Raw genomic sequence first — 18,112 nt, forward strand, 5'->3', positions numbered from 1 at the left:
TGCTGGGGTCATGGAACAGGGGTGGTTGCTCCATGTGTGGGTAATCCAGACACTAAGCTTCGCCTCTGGCTGCCTGACCTTTCCCCAAACTCCCTCCCTTAATAGGATATATTAGCATAAGCATGGGGCTTCCTAGATGGCTGGGTGGGTAAAGAATCTGCCTGTAATGCAGAAGATGAAGGTTTGATTCTTGCATCAGGAGGATCCCCTGGAGAAGGAAATGGCAACCCACTCCAGTATTCTCGCCTGAAAAGTCCCAAGGACAGAGGAGCCTGGTGGGCTACAGTCTGTGGAGTCGCAGAGTCAGACGCAACTGAGGGGCTAAGCACAGCATTACAGCATAAGCCCAAGCGGGCTGAAGACTATCCACAGCCTCCCAGAAAGGAGACCCCTATTCCCTCTCTGGGAGGTGATACCTGCTCTCAATATGATTCCCATAGATGCGAACAGATACCAAAAGCCATTTAAGGACCATTGCAGGACTCGTTCATTTGCTGCAGTGACTGCACACAATAGGTGCACAAAAATCTCCCAGAGAAGGCAACACCTTGGGCATGGCCAGCTTGGACTTCCTCAGCCCCTTGTTTCTGCTGCCCCTCCCCCAAGGATGCCACAGTTACCTAAGCCTTTCTGGTTCTGCCTTCTGGCCCTGCCCCCTGCCCCTTCCTATACCTCGGGAGAAGTGGGATGGGTCAGGGTGGGGGTGGGGGGGCTCCCTTCGTGGATCAGATGGTAAAGAAACTGCCTGCAATGTAGGAGACCCCGGTCTGATCCCTGAGTTGGGAAGAACCCCTGGAGAAGAAATGGGCAACCCACTCCAGTATTTTTGTGTAGAAAATCCCATGGACAGAGGAGTATGGTGGGCTACAGTCCATGGGGTTGCAAAGAGTCGGACACGATTGAGGGACTAACACTTTCACTTGAGAGAGTGACTCACTGAAAAGGGTCTCCAGGCGGATCATACAGGCAATGAAGCTGTCAAAGTCCATGGTGAGTTTGCTGCATGCGTACCGCATGGCGATGGTCTGCTGGACCTGGTCACTGAGGGTGAAACCTGTGGGCAGAGGGGGGCCAGGGTCACAGATGGAATGGGGGGCTCAGTTCTATCTCCAACAGAACTCAGGGCTAACTCTGGCCTGATACTGCCCCCTTCAAAGGATTCCAGAGGATTCTGGTAATCAAATCAGTTTCCTTTTAGAAAATCCTCAACAGGATGAACCTCCTCCTTGGTCCAAAAATAGGCCTGGAGCTCCAGCACTAACTTAGCTTTGCATCACATGGACCACAGCAAAAAAAACAGGGAAGGTGAAGGGACTGCCTCTCCTGCCCATCCCCTGCACAGCCCAGTCCTGTGATTCCTGTCACCTTCCCAGGAACAGGCAAAGTCCTTGGAAAAAGTCTAAAGAATCCAGCAACATTCCCTGCTCCCCAGTTAAGGAAGGTACTCAACATGTCTTTGTTATCACACTGACATCCAACATAAGGCAATTACCACTGATGGTCATTAGCAACCACCATCATATTAAGCACATTTACAATGAGCACATCCCAGTCTCGGGATCTTGCCTTCAGGATGTGTCCTCACCTGCCTTCTTGAGGGCTGTCCTCATCTCGTGGGCATCAATAGTCCCCGAGTGGTTATGATCGGTCTCCCGAAAGATGTCCTAAAGCAGGAGAAAAATTCCAGGTGAAAACAGCTGTTTGCAGCCCCTGCAGAACCATCTCCCTCCACCCCCACTGCTTCCTCAACAGGCCAGGGACACCCTCAGAGGCTTCACTGATTCCTCCCAAGAAGTCTCCAGAACAAAAATAGAAGCTTGTGCTCAGAGCCAGTCTAGTCCTTGTGCTCTGTGAACAGTGGGACTTCCTCTGGCAGCACTGGCGCAGGGGCCTGCTTAGTCCTTCCCGGACAACGTGTCCGGGTCTGGTGTTCACTTTGACCATGATGAAGGATCTGGTCAGACCAGGGCAGGAAACTGATCAGGAATGGGTGTCAGCAAGGCGCTAGGAACAGAACCGAGGAGAGTGACCAGAGCCCAGAGGATACCCAACAGGGGGAAAAGGGTTACCAGGTACTTTCCGATCTTCAGCCAGAGCGTCTTGAATTCCACCAGTTCCAGGGAGCCTGTCCCATTGCTCTAGGCGGGTTAAGGCCAACACGATCAAGCCCAGATTCCACATGCTTTATGGATCACATTCTCTGTGACCTTGCACAGTGAGTGTCTTAAGACCTCAGTGAACATCCATGTCTGCGGTAAGCAGGGCCCTGGGGGTCATGGTGGGAAGGATTGGTGGGAGACAAGTTCAAATAAAGATTAAAGAGTCAAACGCTCACAAAGGCCCTCGTTTGAGGTCAGGCACAGAGCTAGGGGCAAAGGGCAAGTCAGGAGCCTAAAGCCCTCCTACAATATCATTCATTTAGTGTCCAGCATCCTCATCATCGTGGGACATTGAAAGCGTGGAGCTAAGCAATCTGTAGTAAATTCCCTTCCAGATTTAAATGTCTGCCATTGATACTAGAGTTGACGGCAAAATGGTACCAGAAGAGTCAGGAGCATAGGACTGGGATTCCTGGCCACACACAGTCTACACGTATTTGGTGCTTTAAAGGGGCTCTGAGCTTCTCAACATTGATTCCCAGGGATCTTGAGACATGGTCCCAGCAGGACAGCTGGCTCAGCCAAAATGGGCCAGGGGTTCTGTGCGATCCTCTGTGTCCTGTGACTGCTGATTAAGCACTGGGCTAGACCTGGGGGGTGCTTTTGAACTGTTTGTGAAGTTCGGTCTCTTTGAAACTACCCTTTTCTCAGCCATTCCAATTAATCAGTAGACACCAGCGTGTTACAACTCAGGTATTAAAATTCTGAAACAGACCATCATTCTCACCTCCTTCAACTAGCCAAACAAAAAGTCATGTTTGCACTCAAGACTGTAAACCTCACCCTTTAAGGAAGTCTGTGTCTTTTGTCTCCACAATCTATGCTGAGTGTTGGCTGTAACCACAGCCTTCAAATCCTCACTAATATGTCTACCAACATGCCTGAGGATAGTAATCCACAAAGAGGGCTAACGCTATGGTCTAGCCAGACCTGTGTATACTTGTATCTCATTTCAGCCTCACAAGACCACAGGAGCTACACTCCGTTATCCCATTTTCCAGGAGAAGACATGAGGTTCACAGTATTCAATAACTGTGGTGGGGCCAGAACTTGGATCTCCTGTCTGTTCCAAAGCCCTGTCTCAGAGCACCAACATATCCTCAATTCCAGACAGAGCTTCCCACTCCCAGGCCTTGTCCCAAATACCCTGAATCAGCATCTCCAGGAGTGAGACCCAGGCAACTGGATTTTTAAAACCCCATGATTTTTCAGTGATGATACATGCTACACTGGACCACATGTTAAACGATTCTATTAACATGAAAATATCCAGAATAGGCAAATCTATAGAGACAGCAAGAGGTAGTAGGGCAGAGGGTTTGGGGTTGTTGAGCGGAAAGGTGAGTGACGGCAAATATGGGTGCAGAGTTCCTTTTAGGGGTGATAAAAAGCTCTAAAATGGATGGTGGTGTTTGCACAACTCTGTGAATATACTAAAAAAAAAAACATGAAACTGTACCCTTTAAATGGGTACATGGGATGGTATGTGAATTATGTCTCAATATCGATAGCTCAACAGGTAAAGAATCCACCTGCAATGCAGGAGACACAGGAGACATGGGTTCCATCCCTGAATCGGGAAGATCCCCCGGAAGAGGAAATCACTACCCACTCCAATATTCTTGCCTGAAAAAATCTCATGGACAGAGAAGCTTGGTGGGCTACAGTCCAAAGGGCTGCAGAGTCAGATGCCACTGAATGAACAAAAACACGCAAAAAGCTACACAAGGTTCCATGGGGCTTCCCTTGTGGCTCAGATGGTAAAGAACCCGCCTGCAATGTGGAAGAACTGGGTTCAACCCCTGGGTTGGGAAGATCCCCTGGAGAAGAAAACAGCTACCCACTCCAGTATTCTGTACTGGAGAACTCCAGGAACTGTATAGTCCATGGGGTCGCAAAGTCAGACACAACTGAGCAACTTTCACCACAGGCAGTTCTGCTGTATTTTCTGGTTCAAAACCACTGCCCCCCAAAGCATCCAAATGGTGAAACAGACACTCTTCAAGAATGGCTGAGTTACAGTCCTCCTAGAGCCATGAGAATGCAAACACCCCTGGGAACAATGTTTGAGGGACCACAAGGTCACCCTCAAATCTAAATGAAAGCTCATAGGCAAGTTTGAGAAGAATGACTCAGAAATCAAGGAACTGTTTGCAGAAAAGTGGATCAACAGTTAACAGTTCTTCATGGCCCATGGTTTCTTAAAGGTGGACCTCACTGAAGGACCACACTGGCCTCATAGAAGGCTGCAGGGCTGGACAGGCCCAGCATCTGAAACTCCGGGACCACAAGGATAGAACCAGCTCTCCACAGTTGACACTCCCTAGCAGAGGTCGGCACACTCAAGCCGGCCACCCAGGCCCTCTGTGCATGGCCACGGGGCAAGTACAACTCATTCCTCCCACCCCAGAGGTCATCATATCTCATCACAGATGAAGCCCCCAGAGCTGAAGTACATTCTCCAAAGCTCCAGTTTTCAAAGAAATCGCCTTCACCAGCAGCACCGTGGGACCCGGTAACCTGGACCCACCCAAGATCAAGTTTCAAGGAAGGGGCGCCCTGCCCTTCCCCACTGTGCTGAAGGTGTTCCTTCCACCTGGAATGCCCTAACCTTCTCCGTTCCTCCCCAAATCCCTTTCTCATTCTTCAACATAGAACAAGGGTTAAATTAGGTCAGAGCAAACAAACAGGTTTTATCCTGTGTGATCAAATTCTCAACAATTGGTGTCAAGGCTGGGAGACAGAGACAGATGGAGATGGAGAGAGCCAGGGAGAGGAAGGAGATGAACCGAGCCCCGTGGGAGGAATGCCGTGATAAGTGGAGGGAAGGCCACAAATGCCATTTTTGCTATCTCTGAATTATTGATATGTATACACTATCACCCTTATGGCAGAAAGTGAAGAGGAACTAAAAAGCCTCTTGATGAAAGTGAAAGTGGAGAGTGAAAAAGTTGGCTTAAAACTCAACATTCAGAAAACGAAGATCATGGCATCCGGTCCCACCACTTCATGGGAAATAGATGGGGAAACAGTGGAAACAGTGTCAGACTTTATTTTTCTGGGCTCCAAAATCACTACAGATGGTGACTGCAGCCATGAAATTAAAAGACGCTTACTCCTTGGAAGGAAAGTTATGACCAATCTAAGATAGCATATTCAAAAGCAGAGACATTACTTTGCCAACAAAGGTTCGTCTAGTCAAGACTATGGTTTTTCCTGTGGTCATGTATGGATGTGAGAGTTGGACTGTGAGGAAGGCTGAGCGCCGAAGAATTGATGCTTTTGAACTGTGGTGTTGGAGAAGACTCTTGAGAGTCCCTTGGACTGCAAGGAGATCCAACCAGTCCATTCTGAAGGAGATCAGCCCTGGGATTTCTTTGGAAGGAATGATGCTAAAGCTGAAACTCCAGTACTTTGGCCACCTCATTCGAAGAGTTGACTCATTGGAAAAGACTGTGATGCTGGGAGGGATTGGGGGCAGGAGGAGAAGGGGACGACAGAGGATGAGATGGCTGGATGGCATCACTGACTCGGTGGACGTGAGTCTGAGTGAACTCCAGGAGTTGGTGATGGACAGGGAGGCCTGGCGTGCTGCGATTCATGGGGTCACAAAGAGTCAGACACAACTGAGCAACTGATCTGATCTGATCTGATACACTATCATGTGCAAAACAGATAGCTGGTGGGAAGCTGCTGGATAGCACAGGGAGCTCAGCATGGTGCTCGGTGATGACCTAGAGGAGTGGGATCACGGTAGGGAAGAGGTTCAAAAGGGAGCGGATATATATGAAATTATGACTGATTCATGTTATTATACAGCAGAAACCAACACAACATTGGAAAGCAATTATGCTCCAATAAAAAAATTAAGTTCTTGGTGAAAATGAAAAAAAAAAATGTGAATCACCAAAAAAAAAAGAGGATCTTAAACAAGTCATTTAAACATGGCACACCTCAGTTTCTTCACCTGTAAAACAGAGAGCATCTCAGGCTTACTGAGGAGCAAAAATGAGATGACATTTTTCTTTCCAGCTCAGGCAGGGTACCTGCCATATGCTCAGAAAATGCTGGTTCCCTTCTTTCTCTTTCCCCTGCCTCCATCTCAGGTGGAGGAGTCGAGAAAACCAGGATCAAAGTAAAAATAATGTGACATTTAAAGGATACATCCATCAGGCTGATCATCTCTCTGCAAGTGTTGATGTCAAATCCATCAAATTTGATGTCTGTTCCTAAATATTTAAATAGAAAGGGGTGAGGGGAGTCAGGATCATTTGAAAGCACGGGAAGTAATTGCCCTGGTAGGAGGCCACCAAAGACACCAGCCAGAGTACAGAGCCGAACGTGAGCGCCGCATAAACGAGTGAGCTTGGTGGCGGGCTCCTGGGAAGAGGCCCCCTGGGGTCCCAGAGGTGGATGCTGGCCTCGGGGCTCGGTGTCAGAATCTCAGCTTTGCAACTCACAAGCCACGGACTTCAGCAAGCTAATATCTCTGAGCTGTGCTTTTCTGCTCCATCAATAAGAACAACAATAATACTTGCCCCCAAAGCTAACTGGTGATAAAATTAGATAATGTAAGTGAAGTTCTTAGCATGGTGCTTGGTCTATGACAAGGTCTTAATAAATCAGCTAACTTTTTATTGGTCAGGAATCGTTCGAAGCACTCTATTTTGTTTAGTCTCTACGTCAAGTCCAGCTCTTTTGAGACCCCTTGGGCTGCAGCCCAAGTGGCTCAGCAGAAAAGAATCTGCCTGCAATGCAGGAGTCTCAGGAGATGTGGGTTTGATACCCGGATTGGAAAGATGGAAAGAGGGCATGATAACACACTCCAGTAGTCCTGCCTGGAGAATACCATGGATGGAGGAGCCTGTGTCTATAGGATCACAAAGAGTCAGACATGACTGAAGTGACTTAGCACGCATGCATGGACTGCAGCGCTCCAGGCTTCACCGTCCATGGAATTTCCCAGCCAAGAATACTGGAGTGGCTTGCCATTCCCTTCTCCAGGGGATCTTCCCGACCCAGGGGTCAAAGCTGCGTCTCCTGCGTTGGCAGGTGGATTCTTTACAACTGAGCCACCAGGGAAGCCCTCTAAGAACTGTACCCCATGTGGTAAATACCTTCATACCCATTTTATAGATAAGGAAACAGAGGCCCAGAGAGGTTAAATAATTTGCTCAAGATCACAGAACCCAGGCAGAGCTGGGATCTAAACACAGGCCATCTGGCTCCACAGCCCAAGCTTTTAACCACAACACACAGCCTCTCAAACAGTAACTGTTAATGTTACTGCTAAATTGCAGGCATCTCTGGGATCTACAGCCATCCCTGGCTCCGTGCTCAACTTGTTCACACCTGAAAACCAAGGCAGGAAGACGCCAAAGACCCTGCAGCCCTCTCCACTTCCCTGGACTCCTTCTCTGCCAGGCGGGAGGAATAGCTGGAGCAGAGGGTGGGGAGGGCCTCCAGGCGTGGGCTCTCAACCCCAGGGAAGTGCTCAGCCCAGGGTGGGCTCACATCCGGCCTTGCCCTTGTGTCCTTCATGCTCGGACCCTTTCTGGCTGCCATGGGTGAACATACCCATCACTCAACCAGCCAGAAGCCTTAACCTGGCCCATCCTCGGGCTGGGCAAGAAACCAGCTCCATGGATCTGCAGTTCATAGGGGAGGAACATGCTTTTTCTCAGCCTGGGTGCAGTTTGATCCTCTGCCAGCCCTCAGGACTTTAGCTAAAGTCTGAAGACCGAGAACTGTCATGATCGAGGACAGGCAGAATCCTCCCCTCCACACGCCTTCCCCAGAGGTGCACTACAGAACAGGATTTTCAAGCTGCATAGCTTCCACAGTACCAACTTATTAATTTTGTGGGAGAATTTCATTTAAGTCACTCTAAGCCCAATTTCTTTCCCGCCAAGACTCAGGACTCTTTGCTGTAGGGCCGACTGGCCCCAGCATCAGCCCCGCTCTCACCCTGCCCACCACCCCTCTGCTCCAGCCTCTCCCACCTGCCAGACATTCTCGGTACAGATGGAATCAGGGCCCTGGTCCCCATCTGCAGTGCCCCTGACCCAGTGCCCGCCCCCACGCTCACTGGCTCCCAACATTTCTCTTAGGCTCCCAGACTTCCTGAAAAGGCCCCATCAAGAACTTACGTTTGGAAAACACTTCATTCAGAGCTGTCCTGAGTTCATTGGCCCTGATCTCAGAATCCTAGAAAGAGGAATCCAAATGCAAAGCATGTCACACCTTAATGAGTGTTTCAAGACACAAAATTAACGTAGATTCAGACACCAGGTCCACTGACCCTATGATTTTTAAAAGGTTATGACAGCTTTAAAAAAAAATCGAATTCACAGCTTCTCTGGGGCCCCCATAGCCCAGTGAGAAGTGTATATTAATGGCGTGAGCAGGGTACACTCATAGCAGAAGGCTGCACCCAGGGTCTACTGCCTTTCTCAGACTTGTCCAACCCGAGACCAAGACGGGGCAAGAAGCAGTAAAGGAGCTAGTGTTGAGGGCCACGTGCCTGGGGTGGAGCATCCACAAAACCTCACAACAGGACTGTCCTCGTGTTAGGGTGAAGGGAGCTGTGACTTTGTAAACTGCTGAACACCATATGGGCTTCCCTGGTAACTCAGTAAAGAATTTACCTGCAATGCAGGAGACCCAGGTTCAATCCCTGGCTCAGGAAGATCCCCTGGAGAAGGCAACTCACTCCAGTATTCTTGCCTTGGAAATCCCACGGACAGAGGAGCCTGGAGAGCTATAGTCAATGGGGTCGCAAGGGTTGAACATGACTTAGCGACCAAACCACCACCAAACGCCATATACCTTTACCATGTAATTGCCATTTGCCTGCAATATAATTGCTGGAGTTCACAGTCGCCAGTGGCAGAACTGGGATTCGAAACCTAAGTCTGTCTCACTCCAAAGCACTTGCTTTCCCCATTGCATCTGTGGGAGCTGCTATTTCACATAAAGCCCACCTCATCCCGGAAGTAGAGATTTGGGGGACTAGGGTTTTTCACCCGCACGGGGTGGGGGATAAACACTGAGCCTCAGGATTACTGGTCCCTTAACAACCAGCTGAAGGACAGACCTCAGGCAGGATGCCGAATGAAGCTCAGAGACAGTGAGGCTTAGAGAAGGGGCCCCAGGCTAAACTCTGGGTTCCAGTTGTAACCCCCACCCCCACAACTTATTCGCCATGGGACCTTAGCCAAGTCACTTCCCCTGGTGAGGTGTGGTCTTAACACTTGTCTGCACGGGGCCCCATTTCTCCCCTCTTCCACCAGCCAGGCCCAGGCTGCTCAACTGGAAATAAGCAAGGTGGGAGCTGTGAGCTTGCCTGTGAGTGCAGCTGGCCTCATTCAGGCACAGAACGGTCAGTCTCAATAATAAGACCTGGGGACATCCTGAAAAGCCTCCAGGCCAGGAATGGGCTGTTGAGACCTTGATTGTCCTTCACAAGGCCTCATGCCCCAGCCAGCTCCTTAACCTCTCTGGGCCCGACCCTGCACCAGGAGAACAGCGACAGTGACTGATATTGCCCCACCAGGCAAGAGAGAAAAGATAAGGTACATGAAGAACTACACAAATAGGAGCTTTCATTTTGTTATCAGTCTTGATGTTCCAAATAAAATATGGTCCCTTGGAAGCTAAGGCAACAAGGTTTTGTTAGCAAAAACATTGGTCTAAGTGTCTGTCTTGAACATAAATTGCCTCAATTTTGCAAAGACTTCTTTAATGGCTATATAAAGGAATTGTGTTCCCAGGTTTTATTTTCTGCAAAGGATTTTAATGTATTTTCTTCTACTCCGTCCTTAAGTCTATAAAGTGGCTCAGAGCTTTCCAGGGATGGAGAGCATTGTTTTTCTCCTTCTGTTACAGAATGAATGTTTGCATCTCCAAAATTTGTATGTTGAAATCCAACCCCCAATGTTAAAGTATAGGAGGAGGGACCTTTGGGAGGTGATTAGGTCATGAGGGTGGAGCCCTCATGAGTGGAATTAGTGCCTTTACAAAAGGGACCCCAGATGGATTCCTAATCCTCTTTCTGCCACAAGAGACAGTGAGACGTGAGTCCACAAGTTAGAAGACAGCCCTCCCCAGAATCTGACCAGGCCAACACCCTGATCTCAGACTGCTAGCCTCCAGCACTGTGAGAAATAAATTTCTGTTGTTCAAACGCTTCCCAGTCTGCAGTACCTTGTTATAGCAGTCCAAGATGATGGACGCCTTTCCAGGCCCTCTGGCAAACCTATTATCCTTCAAAGAGCAGTGCATTCACTGTATTTATGGGGCCAGTTGTGACACTTGGAGTCTTGAGTCTGCTCTGACTTACAGCCCCTCAGGACCGGAATCACAATAAGCCAAGTCAGCAGGACGGGGCGGGAAGGAGCAGTGGGCACACCAGCTCCACAAGCCCTGGAGCGGCGCTGGCACCTGGGCCAAGCTTGACTTCCACAAGCCCAGTTCCGCCCGTGTCCCTGGGGGCAGGCGAGGCAGCAGGACAGGAAGCACTTAGCCCAGGTCTGGTTGACTGAGCTGCCGGCCACCTGGGCTGGGCGATTCCTCTCATCTCTGAAGGATGTAGGGAAGTTTTGCCTTCTGGTTTTCTAGTCAGGGTTCTGATCCACCAGGGTCAGTTTACACACAGAAAGGCTTTTGGAAGGACCTGGAGATTCAAATTTTCTACTTTCTCAAAATGCAAGACGACACAGCAAGAAAAGTGGCCGAGGTCAGTCCCACAGTCCTCTCACCAGCAGTGTAGGAAAGACCTCAGGCTTCAGACAGGAAGAGGCAACAGACAGGCCTGGGAGGCCTGAGACCTGTGGCCCTTGCTACGCAAGGAGATGCAAAGGACAAAAGACTCAGGTGACCTGAGATTTCTCGAACACTCTCCTGCCTGTGTGGGAGCTCGTGTTCGCCCTCTACTCACCTCCCCGGCAAACTTCTCAAACAGGCTCCTCAGCTGGCCATCTTCTTGCTCCACCTCGCTGGGTCGAGGCTAAAAGGCAGGGCAGTTACAAAGTTAAGATGGGACTCACTGAGAAAAATGAAAGATGAAGATTTAAAATTCATTCGTGCATCATTCACTACATCTGTTGTGAGTCTGTTGTGTGCTGGGCACTAGGTGGGGACGGGGGTGCATGGTGATAAACAGGAGGGGTCCAAGATCCTGGCCCCAGGAGTTTCCCATCCAGCCAGGCAGGCTCAGGGGTCAAGGGGATTCCTAGGCAATCAATAAGAAGCCCCAAATGACTGCTACATGTCAGTGTCAGAGCTTGGCATTTTAAAGGTGGCATACCTCATGTGGGTTTCCAACTACCACATCCCCAATTTCCCTGAAACACAGAAAAAGGAAATAGCAAACATGGATAAGTATTAACAAAACGTATAGCTAATGGCTAGGTTCTTTCAGGAAGTCTGTGACCCAGCTGAGGGACCAGCTTCCCAACACACGACCTGGTTCCTACTTTCACCAAACTGCATAAACTGAACCAGGATCCCTCCCTTCAAGTCTCCAACTCCCACCCCACCCTGAGTTTTTCACCAGAGACAAGAGCTGCCAAGTTCAGTGGGCCCTTCGTGGAATCTAGAATGTTCACCCTGGAGGACCACTCTTCTGGGGAATTCTCTCCCCACCTTTCCCAGTTACTAATATCATCTTCCCAGCTATGTGAATCCCTGCTGAAATGGTATCTGGGGAATGAGTCACCAAGCCCACAACCCACGAGTCCATGCATACATGTACATGGTATGTGGTGCAATGTGTGTGAGGGGAGGGGGGTATGGGGGGGGCCCTATGTGTTAAGTGTGTGTACGTGGTATTTGTGTGTGTGTGGTTCTATGTGTACATAGGTGTGTGGTATATGTGATGTGTGTATGTACAGAAAGTATATCAGGTGTGTGTATGGCGTGTATGTCTGGTATATATATGTAAGGGACATGCGGTCTGCACGTATGTATGGTATGTGTGTATATGCGCATGGTGTGTGTGTAGCATGTGTGGTGTGTCTGTAATGTGTTGGTATGCAGGTGCACAGTATATGGGATGTGTGTGGCATGTGTGTGTGGTGTGTGTATGTGAGATGTGCGTGCATTGGATATGTGTGGTGTGTGATATGTGTGTGTGGTATGTGTATGTGATGTGTGTGTGCATGGTACATGAAGCATGTGCATGAGTGTGTGGTGTGTGTATGTAGAGTATGAGTGTGTGGTGTGTAAGAGAAGTGTAAGAGAAGAGGCAGTGTCTCACCCAGCTCCTCCTCTATGTGGCGCCCATCCCTGCTGGGAGGAAAATGGTTTCACCCAGCTGTACTGATGCCCCCTCTTGATCTTTTTAGAAGGAAAACTCTCCCCGTCCTACAGACCAACGCGGAGGGGCAGGAGCGGGCCCCCCTAATGAAGAACCCTTGCAGGGGCAACAGATTTCCTCCGGAGGCTGGGGGTGGGTCCCACACACCGACGGCGCCCTGCACCCTCGAGGGGCCAGGTCCCTCTGCGGCCCCCGCTACCAGCCCGCAGGGAAAGGACACGCACAGGGCCTTGGCCTTCTTCTCCGAGAACACCCTCAGGCAGAAGTCGCCGTCCTGGAAGGGCTCGAAGGTGGCCGGCACCACCACGTACTCCCCGGGGGGCAGCTGCACGCGCGCGGAGACTTCGCGCAGGTTGACGTAGGTGCTGGAGCGGGCGGCAGGCGGGCGGCCCAGGAAGAAGTCCCGGCCCAGGTGCGCGTCCGTGTGACTCTCCAGCTGCGCAGAGCAACGTCAGGGTCAGTGTCTGCCCACATCCTGGAAGATGAGGGCCGCGGAGCTGGGCTCTATTGCGTTGGTTTTGGGCTCGCTGATCTTTAACCCTGGGCTGAGAATCCTGGGTGTTCACTGGAAGGACTGATGTTGAAGCTGAAACTCCAATACTTTGGCCACCTGATGCGAAGAGCTGACTCATTTGAAAAGACCCTGATGCTGGGAAAGATTGAGGGCAGGAGGAGAAGCGGACGACAGAGGATGAGATGGTTGGATGGCATCACCGACTCAATGGAGATGAGTTTGAGTAAACTCCAGGAGTTGGTGATGGACAGGAAGGCCTGGCGTGCTGCGGTTCATGGGGTCGCAAAGAGTGGGACAGGACTGAGCAACTGAACTGACTGACTGAGAATCCATAGGCCTTGGACTCTGCAAACTCACCCTGTGTCCATCAGCAGGTGTATTCTGAACACCTTCTGGGTGCCCGGCCCGGTCGAGGCACTGACCTTGACTACACGACCTTGGCCTGACCCCTTGCCCTCTTCCCAGCTAAATAAAGGTTCGTCAACAGGGTCTCCATTGTGTGGTTGGCTTCTCTCTGGATATTTGTCCTTGTGAATCACCCCTCAATGAATCCAACAGACTCTTTCTCTGCATCTATACCTGGGGAGTGGCTCTGAGCTACCCAGTACAGGCCTGTGGCTTTAATCCCAGTTCTCAAGCATCAGCAGCCAGTAGGGCCTGTTCATCTTTATCTGGCTGGGAAAATTGCCCTGCCAGGTAACCAGGGCGTTAGGCTGGACGGTCAGGGAGGCAGACAGAGGGGGCGGCCACAGCCAGACCGCCCTTGGTGCCTTGGCTCTCATCTGAGGGAAAAGATGCTCCCATGACCCACTTGTTTGTTGGAGGGAGGCGGAGGCTAGGAGTGATGACACCAGCTAATTAGTGGCTGCAGAGTGCTTCGAAAACATAGGCGCTCATGTTATTACTGCTGTAATTAAGCCTCCCCTTAGCACTGTATTTTATGATCAATCTTCATCAAGATACCTGTGGCAGAGGGCAGGTGCTGGTAAGCTACAAGGGCAGTGACTTCTGTGTGACCCGGAGTTGGATTGCCCACCCCAGAGTCACAGTGTCCACTCATGGTCACCAGAGCCTCTTTAGATCCCAGGTCTGCTAAACAGAGAAGGAAGGCAGGGCCACCAGCCCCCACTGCCCTGGTCAGGACTCCACAGGACACACCAGCGAGTGCCTGATGACCTGGCTGCAAGGGCAGCCACAGCCTTGGGATCCCTCCCTGAAAATTTTTATACTCTGGGGGCATGCCAGCAAGGTGTTGGCCAAGACTAAGCATTACTGGGCTAAAAGTCATTCTTGCCATCCCTGATGACAGCAATCAGGAGGGGGAGGTACCAGTAATGTAGAAGTGGGGGTGGGGGTTGTGTTGGGAAAAAGGCAAATTGAGTTCTAGTAAGAACCGAGGGCTGGGACAGAGGACAGAAGCCTCATTCGAGAGGCCAGAGTGAGAGGTGGAGAACACAGAGGCAGGAGCTGGCACCCCTCCGTCTTACTGGAGACTCCACACACACGTGCTCCAGGCCCCCGGCTCTCGCACCTCCCCGTGGCCTGGCCCAGCCACCAGTGTGTGGGCCCAGGACCAGCATGGGCGGCTCTGGGGGACTCATTGGAGACGCAAGTTCTTGAGCCCCACGCCAGACCTACAGACTCAGAGATTCTGGGGTGGGGGGCAACGGGCTAATGCTTTCACAAACCCCCAGGGGCTTCTGAGCAGTGGTTTGGAACCACTGACCAAAGATTCCACAGCACTTGGGGATCACGGGATCCACAGAGTCACACAGAGGGCACAGGGAAACTCTGCAGGTAGAGGCTCCTCCGGGCATGCAGAGGGGCCTTTCCCAGGAACTGGCCATTTCTGGTGGGAATCGCCACCCATCAGACTTAACACAAGTCTGAGTTTATTTACTTTTGAGTGGTGACAAGGGCTTGCCTTGAATCATCCATACCCGCTTTCTGTCACCGCCATAACCAATAATATGCATTTGGGAGTCAGCGGGCAGGGTATATCAGTGGTCAGCACCTTTGGAACAACGCATGGGCTGGAGCCTGTGAACTTGGGCTTCACTGGCACATGCTACCAGGTGGCCAAGGTTGAGAACCCGGGGGGTAGGGGTAAGCACAGCAGGCAAACGTATTTACATAACTAGAATAACAGACTGGCTGGGGGAACTCCAAACAGAAGCATTTCCTAACCTCAGCTGCACACGGGAATCACCGCAGAGGTTCTGCTATAATTGCTCGGGCATGAGATGTCTAAGAGTTCCCTGGTGTCCCCAGCATGCAGCCGAGGGGAGGCCTGCCGGGTTGGGATGAGCTGGGGCCTGACTGGGTACCAGCTGTGTGGACAAGGCACTCTTATAAGTGTGCCCTGCTAGCCCCTGCCCATGAGGCCACTGGCATTGCTGGCTGAGGTCTGGGACGGCAACAGGAAACCCCAGCGGTAAGACCTTGATGATGTTTCTCTCAAACCCAGCTGTAAATCACTGAGGAGCACGGGAACAGCCAGGAGCCAAAAAGATAAAACTGGTGCTTCCTTTTCTTATCAGACATGAGGGCGTTTATTCCTGTTAGCTAGATAAACAGGAGCCTGAGTGAGCTACAGTCATCCTGTTTGGATCAGAGCACCAGGCACATGGGGGCAAAGGTTACCACTGTGCCCTTCTTGGAGGGTGGGTCCCAAGTATCTTTACCAGGTCTCAAGGTTACCAGCTCACCAGATCCTGTAGAGTTGGTTTGTGGGAGAGCCAGCTTCCATCAGAGGAAGCTGATGTCGCCAGGTGCCTATCCGTAGAGGCTGCCCAGCTGTTCCTTACCAAAGAGGGGACATCTCCATCAGCGTGAACATACCTCTTTGGGTATCTACAGGGAAGGAGAAAAGAGCAGGTCACCCAAGGGTTCCTCACCCCTCCCCTTGTGCCTTTTTGTCCCTCCCCACATCTAGCACAGACTGTGCAGTCCTGGGCCACTGGGAGGAAGCCTGTGCTAAAGTGAGAGACTCATCAGCATTTCTGAACCTGGAAAGTCATTGGTGAATAGCAAGACCATCTGTAGACTACTGAGCCCTAGAAATCTGAAAGAAAGGAAAAAAAAAAAAGGAGTTCTACTTAATTTTCTTGTTGTATAATCTACCAGGATCCCAAATGTTTTAAGAGTAATAGCCTTGGGGTTTACATGAGAACTAACATCTTACAGGCCTACAGACCTGGCCTCCAGATCAAGGGCTTGTCCAGAAGAGGGTGTCACTCAAGTCAAGACATAATTTAATCACATTAACAACAGGGATTGGTCCAGAAAGAGGCTCGTGACCCAAGTCAAGTCCATCAGAGACTTCTCTATGATTTTCAAATTGGAACTAAGGGAAGAAGGCTCTTCTTTTATGTGGACAACATTAGGGAGATTGTGCAGAAAGCTAGACCGGGAGGATGGCATTGACACCAGAGGGCAGATGTGGACAGAAAGGGTCCTGAGAGCAGGCAAGTCCCTTGTCCCAAGCATTCCTGTCGTTCTCTGGGTTTGCTTACATGAACTGGTAGATTCCTTTTCGCTAGTCTGTGTGCGTGCTTAATCACTCAGCTGTGACCAACTCTTTGCAACCCCATAGACTGTAGCCCACCAGACTCCTCTGTCCATAGGGATTCTCCAGGCAAGAATACTGGAGTGCATTGCCATGCCCTCCTCCAGGGGATCTTCCCAACCCAGAAATCGAACCCAGGGCTCCTGAATTGCGGGTGGATTCTTTACCATCTGAGCCACCAGGGTAGCCCTAGAATACTGGAGTGGGTAGCCTATCCCTCCTCCAAGGGATCTTACCAACCCAGGGCTCAAACCCAGGTCTCCTGCTTTGCAGGAGGTTTCTTTACCAGCTGAGCTACCAGGGAAGCCCCTAGTCTAGTTGGGTCTATTATTTGCAACTGGAAACTATAATGCCCACAGGAAATCTCGGATGCAGAGTGGGAGGCCCCATGTGCCCAGATAGAGAAGAAGGTTCAACCCCCAACTTTGCCCCTGCCACACAGGCTGTTTAGACCAGAAGAGCAGGAAGGGCATTGTTTGTGGCTTAGGTCTGTGGGCAACTGCCAACACTGAAGGAAAAAAAGGAAATTTGGATCAGCTGGCATCCTCACTCTGGAGCCCCCGTTTATAATCAGCAGCAGAGGTGGAAAAGTCTGGGGCCACTGTCACTCCTCTGACTTTGCGTCTAAAGCTGAGTCGCATGCAGAGGCCCTGGCTGTCCGGGAGAGCAGAGGTCCTCAGGGGACTGCCTCGTAGTACCTGTCTAACTGCTTTCACCACCCCCTCAGCAGAGACTCCCTTAACCACCTCAGAGGTCTTTCCATTTAACCCGCCCACCGCCGGGGGCAATATGCTCTGAATCCACAGCCAAGAGTCTCTGGACAGGATCTGAGCCATCCAGCTAGCCAGGCAGCATCCAGGCAGGAGACAAGGCCAGCCTCGCCCAGTGATGGATGAAAAGGGACAGTCACCTTTGAAACGTAGGATCTTGAATGCAAATGACAGGCCTGCCTGGCAGGAGCCTGTTGTCACCACAGGAAGATAACAGGGGAGAGAATGGAGGCCAGACAAGCAGGGCTCTTTAGCCTTCGGGGCTTTCTGGCCGCTTCTCAATCAGTGTCAAGTTTCCAACCTCAAGCCAGACTCCAGTTTACAGACAGTTAAAGCCAGAAAGGGGAGGACAGGAGGGGCTGCTTCCCAAGTGGCGCTAGCAGTAAAGAACCCACCTGCCAACGCAGGAGACGTAAGAGATGAGGGTTCAATTCCTGCATCAGGAAGATCGCCTGGAGAAGGAAATGGCAACCCACTCCAGTCTTCTTGCCTTGAGAATCTCACGGACAGAGGTGCCTAGTGGGCTACAGTCCATGGGGGTTGCAAAGAGTCGGACACGACTCAGCAGCTAATACTTTCAAAGCCAGAGGAGGCAGTTCCAAGGGTCAGAGAACAGTACCCCCTACAACCCCTGCATTCCCTTTGTCCAACACCAGGTCCTTTGAACAAGCCCAGACACTGCCTCCACCCTCAGACACTGCCTCCACCCTCAGACACTGCCTCCACCCTCAGACATCCCTACAGCGCTGCACATGCCCTCATCCTAACCCTAAACTTTGTGTT

General features: G+C 50.9%; 1 protein-coding gene across 1 annotated transcript in view; it reads right to left on the reverse strand.

The window, feature by feature from the left end:
* Positions 1-18,112, reverse strand: part of CAPN8 (calpain 8) — a 69,163-nt gene that overhangs the window by 1,910 nt on the left and 49,141 nt on the right. Inside the window, exons 11-19 of the mRNA XM_010852838.1 lie at positions 15,833-15,844; positions 12,702-12,913; positions 11,467-11,503; positions 11,098-11,166; positions 8,309-8,366; positions 6,324-6,388; positions 2,070-2,138; positions 1,586-1,664; positions 938-1,054 (exon numbers count right to left, since the gene is read on the reverse strand). Coding sequence (XP_010851140.1) covers positions 938-1,054; positions 1,586-1,664; positions 2,070-2,138; positions 6,324-6,388; positions 8,309-8,366; positions 11,098-11,166; positions 11,467-11,503; positions 12,702-12,913; positions 15,833-15,844 — 718 coding nt within the window. The remainder of the gene's footprint in view (positions 1-937; positions 1,055-1,585; positions 1,665-2,069; positions 2,139-6,323; positions 6,389-8,308; positions 8,367-11,097; positions 11,167-11,466; positions 11,504-12,701; positions 12,914-15,832; positions 15,845-18,112) is intronic.

Source organism: Bison bison, unplaced genomic scaffold, assembly GCF_000754665.1.
Source record: "Bison bison bison isolate TAMUID 2011002044 unplaced genomic scaffold, Bison_UMD1.0 scf7180017864317, whole genome shotgun sequence".
Taxonomy (NCBI): Eukaryota; Metazoa; Chordata; class Mammalia; order Artiodactyla; family Bovidae; genus Bison; species Bison bison.